This window comes from Cupressus sempervirens, chromosome 4 (assembly GCF_028749045.1).
Source record: "Cupressus sempervirens isolate cs-2001-9-10 chromosome 4, ASM2874904v1, whole genome shotgun sequence".
In the NCBI taxonomy this organism is placed as follows: domain Eukaryota; kingdom Viridiplantae; phylum Streptophyta; class Pinopsida; order Cupressales; family Cupressaceae; genus Cupressus; species Cupressus sempervirens.
This window is the reverse complement of record NC_143121.1, coordinates 619,635,885-619,641,369: the sequence shown is the minus strand read 5'-3', so window position 1 is coordinate 619,641,369 and position 5,485 is coordinate 619,635,885. Positions and strand designations below refer to the sequence as shown.

Sequence of the window (5,485 nt, the reverse complement as noted above, 5' to 3'; positions counted from 1 at the left end):
AATACATGGGTTCAAATAATAATCTCTAATGCACCTTTGTTTGCACAATTCCTCGAGGCCCAAGATCAAAAACTACCCATATTAGACTAGCACCCAAAATTTTCCATAAATGTATTTTACCATTTGGAGTTGAACAATCAATAAGCTCATTTGAAATTTTAACCAAGTTCCCAAAGGTTCCCAATGGAAGGGGGCACATATGATAAATTGAAGTAGAAACAAGAAGAACATCAAATTTTCTAGCCTTGAATTCCTTAGAGGAAATTGAACTCACTTGTCAAAATAAGTCATAATAGCAAGAGGTACATAAACCTTAGTACAACCTAAAATCTCCTCACATAGGACACCACCAATAATAGGGTGGGGGGATGAGGAGGAAATCTATCTTAAGACCCTTACCAAAAGAAACAATGGAAACTAGGGAGTCACCCTTGAAGCCCTTGCACACCCTCAACAACAAATAACTCTAAGAAACTCATAGGAAGTAGAAAAATCTGCACTCTTGCAAGTATCCAACCATTGATCTAGGAGTTTGATATCATTGAGAGAATCACCCAATCTTTTACATCAAAGCCATTAGTATTACCATCCTCCTCATACCCTTCATTTGAGATCCAATTGCCCCTGCGTGTTTCAATCATAGTTCTCGCTCCTTGCCTTGTAGAACCCTCTCCTTGCTTTGCTATTTTCTATCATGTTGTGCACTATATTTTAGTCACATTCATCTCTTCTCTCAAAAATAACATTAAAAGTTAATTATAATAGACAACTTACTAAATTTATTGATAAGAAACTAAATATTGTAAATATATGTAATAAAAAATCTCCTAAGCTAGTAGAAAAAAATTACTAGCCCTAACCCAAGAACACCCTAAAGTATAGAAACTTATTTCTTGTTGAACAAAATTTTAATAATTAATTTTCTTTTAATCTCATTAAACTCCTTATACATGAAAATAATCCCTAAAATGAATATTATGCCTGAAGCCAAGAACTACCATGAAACCACTATGAAATCGAAGAGCCATGCCCAAAAGTTGTGTAGCCTTTCTAGAAAGAAAAGCACCCTTCCTTCAGACAGGAAAAAAGCACTGGAAAAACAATTCCACGCATTCATGCAAGATATACTCAATGTGAAGATTCCATTATATTCATGCATTGTATTGAGAATGAGTAATTCGTCAAATGGCAACAAAATATATGCTCGTTACCCTATATAATATGGTATATATATAACCCACCACCATATACCTATGCAGTTACATCAAAGCCAATGACACCCACATAAAATATGAAAACATACAACTTTGGATGTGCTACAAAGCATGATATGAGCAACTGGTTTGGGCAAGTTTTAAATGATGACCCCCATTGCTTTTATTTACAAGTAGGTGGCAAACAATATGATGAGAGAACTTAGGCTTTACAAGGTCCCACACAACCCTTATACTTGATTCAATGTCCATGTGCATGACCAGGGGAAGACCTTCTCTTGAGTGCAAAAGATGAAGCATACTTGGTCCTGCACCATAAACTGCCTTTCTCCTTGCCACACTCTCTACATTGAAACTCTTTGTACCATCCCTCTCCACATATATCTCAGGGCCCTACATATGAACAAAAACACACTTTAAGGAAAAGAAAGAAAAGAAAGAAAAAAATCAGCATGCATGAAGGGCTAGTTTTTTTCTTTACTTGGCCTGTGGCTATTGTAAGCTCTGCAAATGACAATGTGATGTGAGCAGGATGAACATGGAGTCCAAAGAATTGGGAGTGGTTCTCGAGTTCTAAGGTGATATTTCCCCTGCAGCTGAAGACTTTTGTTGGCACCCCTGATTTATCTGAACCTTGCGCTATTCCAAAATCATGAAATGCTATCCTCTGCAATCAGATTAGTTGTAATTCAGGAAATCTTTTTATGATTTTATGTGACCAAATGTAGAATAATATTAAGAAGAAGAAAACACTTGTTGATTCATATTGAGAATTTTGTTGGAATAGTCTATTTAACACATTTATCTTTCTTTACACTTCCTTCTATTTTATTCTGATGATGGATCACAGAGTGTGATCTGAAATAATGATTGTAAAAACTCAACACAATCAAATTCAGAAAAAAAAAATTACATAATAAATGAATTATAGAAATCTGACATTGTTAATGATTCATTTGTCCAAATGTAATGGCTGGAGGACCATTGTAATCGAATGATCTAATAGAAATAGTTTTAAAATATATTTTTATAAATCTTAAATTTGCTGTGTTTCGATCTAAACTGAGGAGATTTCAACCCAAAATTCTTACTTATTGATCAGATAGGAAAATTATCTTGTAAGTAATATAAATACTTCAGTATGCTTAAAAATTACTAATTGCTGGGTTCATCATCTCGCATAGCTACAATTGATTATTGGGATGTGGTCCTAATTCATAACTACACTGATTCATTGCTAAAAAGTTTATCCAACATTTTAAATAAAAATAATAAATAAAAATTGCTGATTGCTGAAACTAGAAGAAAGCATACTTTTTATTTATAATTTTGAAACATGTCAATCTGTTTTTCATCTGTATAAACAGAGGGAGATTGTGATATTAGAGATTGCTGTCTATAAAGAGGGCTGAACCAAAAAAACAAAAAGGTAAATACAAAGATCAAGGGGAATGTATAGAAACCAGATATTCACATATAAGGAAGGGTAAAAGAAACTTTCTGAATTCAAAAATAAAACTTAGCTAATCCCAGTTATTCCAAGATCAAGGTAAGGAGAGATTTTGAGATTGGTTTTTTTATTACAGAAGATCAGAACTATGAATTGAAAGAAGTTTTCAAAATATCTTTAAGTTTCTAATAAAACTCCAATCTGTTTGAAATAAAACAGATGTTAAAAAAATTTCAAACCAGATAGAATACAGAGCATGGGCATCAAACAGCTCTATCAAGGTTTATCGAGTGGTCAAAATGATGAGCCAAATCCAGAGGTAAATGATCTTTATCTACAATATTCCAATTTTTCATGTGATCAGTAGTTCATTTAGTGAGACAATCTGCTACACCATTCCACTCCTTGAGAATATGAGTGAAAGTAACTGAATCCAAAAAAGTGCACAAATTGAGAATCTGATTAAAAGCCAAAACTAACTGCCACCAGACATTGTCAGAATGTATAGTAAATTGCAGGCATGGTTATCATATCAACATTCTAGGCCAAAGATTGAAAAATTGCAGCCTTATCACACAGAAAGACAGTGGATTCTAGAAACAATAAGAGAATTATTTTTACATTCATCCATCATTTCCTTTATTTCCCTCCTCATATTTCACCATACTAGTAAATATTTTAACATACATTGCCAAAGAATATTGAAACATTGATAAACTGTTCACTGTTAGTGAGCATGGTTCTCTCAAATGTTTCAAAGTTTCAGACTTGGGGAAAGTCCTCTCAGCTGATACAAATTCAGCAAATACATCTATCTCATAACAACTACAAACAATTGTGGGGAAACCCCTCTCAGCTGAAATAAATTCAGCAAATACATCTATCTCATAACAACAATTGAAGAACCAACAGTTAAATACACAAACAATATTGACCATGCAAAATCCACACAGACTAATATCAACAAAATATCTCCACAATAATGAAAAATTGAAAAATTAAAAGCCACAAACTTAATTCCACAAACTTAATTTAAACTCAACAACTATTATCAACAAGAACTCTCCACCATAAATTATGAACAATTGAAAAATTAACAGTGAATTCTGCAAACAATCTTAACTACACCAGAAAAACTCATACCAACTAGTATCAACAAAAACTCTCCATAATAAAGATAAGAGTCTATAATACAATTGTAATTTGTGACCCTCTCATCTGTGAGGTCTTTTCCAGTCTACTAGATCTTAATAAATAATAATAAACACATAATAATAATTAACCTCAACAAATAATAATAAAGCTTAACTTCTGCCCATACTACTGGCGAAACAAACAGGCATTGAAAGAATGAATGAAGGAGTACCTTAACTGAGAGCTCAGGGGAGCCAGGCCTGGTTGCAATGGAAAAGAGAACAATAAAGATCCCCACAGAAACCAACAACCACAGAATGGCCTGAAATAAGAGGCAAATGCAAGTACTATTCTCATAATACCCTCTCACTCCTCTATAAAACCCCATTTCTTCATCCTCTTCCTCTTCAACAGCTATCCTTCCTTTCTGCATTTTTCCGCCATGGTTATCATTGAAGAAGCTTTTTGAGTACGCATAATCATAAGTATCGTCGTTTGAAGACCTCATGAATGAAGAACAGCATGAAGAATTTACAGGGCTGAGTGGAATAGGACTCGTGCATTTCCTTTCAGAGGAGTGGTTGTCGTTGGGCACAAAGTATGATGGGTAGAAAAAAGTAGGGGATGCTCCTCCTATGCAAGGATCATCCCAGTCTAAACTTGCATCCTCCTCGTAATGCTGATTTTCCCTGCTGGAGTATGCCATTTTTTGTTGCGGAACAGCAAAATGGGCCTGAGATTAATAGGATTGCTCTGTGATTATACCAAAATTAGAGAGATTCCCCATCTTGTAAATAAGACTACCTGGGTGCAATGAATGAATGCGTGGAAATTATTACTATTTATTGCACTAACTAATATATTCCATTCTCTATGATTTCAGAGTGGGGTTATTATTAGTGTGTAAGCTTTGATTGTGGGAACTGTTCATGAGCATGCCTTGAGATGATTAAAGAAAACTTTAAATGGGTTTCAGTGAGTGGTTCTACTCATGCTTAATTAATGGAACTTGTTTTGCAAGCAAATTATCTTCATTTCTTTCCCAAACTGTAACTATCAATGCATAAACCAAATCATATATGTATATTCATGTTCAAATGTATACAACGGTCAGATTGGTAGAAGTGTTATTTTTGTCTTTTGTTTTGGTAGGATATTAGAGTCGATGAGGCAAATAACGACAAGGCTTGAGACACAATTTCAAAATCGAAGGTAAAAGTCATTTTCAAGTTTAGGCTCTAGATTTTTCAAAATTAGATTAGCTTGGACGGTAAATTGTTGTTTTTTCTTTGGTTTGGTTTTTAAACTATTTTTATTTGGGCTGCTTGGTTTTTGTATTGGATGAAATATTTATTTATTTAGTTGGAGTAGTTTTGGTGGGTGGAGGGAAAGATTATATTTGGTTGAACAATTATAAATTCGTAATGGTATAAAATTATATATTTGTAATTTTGTTTAGTATATCTTTGAATCTGATTAATGATTAAGAGGGAATAAGAGAACATAAATGAAGTGATTTTCCTCTTTGAAAAAAGATTCATATTCCCATCATAATTGGTCTCAATTTTCCTACCTCGTATCATGGACATTGTTCAGTGTTGGGTGGTCCTTGAAGATATTATCAATTTAACAATTTGCCCTCAAAGCAGGGTCAATATTGACCTGTTGGAGCTCATGAAACGTTATG

The 5,485-nt window shown here is 33.7% G+C and overlaps 1 protein-coding gene across 1 annotated transcript; it reads right to left on the bottom strand.

The window, feature by feature from the left end:
• Nucleotides 1-1,125: 1,125 nt before the first annotated feature.
• On the bottom strand, nucleotides 1,126-4,642 carry LOC149562744 (delta-latroinsectotoxin-Lt1a protein). The gene is made up of 3 exons (XM_089826162.1): nucleotides 4,031-4,642; nucleotides 1,696-1,881; nucleotides 1,126-1,607 (listed from the first exon to the last, which is right to left on the bottom strand). The coding sequence occupies exons 1-3, from the start codon at nucleotides 4,502-4,504 to the stop codon at nucleotides 1,317-1,319; spliced, it is 951 nt and encodes a 316-aa protein (XP_089682288.1). The 5' UTR covers nucleotides 4,505-4,642; the 3' UTR covers nucleotides 1,126-1,316.
• Between the last annotated feature and the right edge of the window lie 843 nt (nucleotides 4,643-5,485).

Bases quoted from the DNA above. Each gene is read 5' to 3' on its own strand.
- LOC149562744 (XM_089826162.1), bottom strand. From the start codon at position 4,504: ATGGCATACTCCAGCAGGGAAAATCAGCATTACGAGGAGGATGCAAGT. The intron at 1,882-4,030 runs GTACTCCTTCAT...ATCTGATTGCAG, and splicing joins CCCCTGAGCTCTCAGTTAAG to AGGATAGCATTTCATGATTT. The intron at 1,608-1,695 runs GTAAAGAAAAAA...GTTCATATGTAG, and splicing joins TTACAATAGCCACAGGCCAA to GGCCCTGAGATATATGTGGA.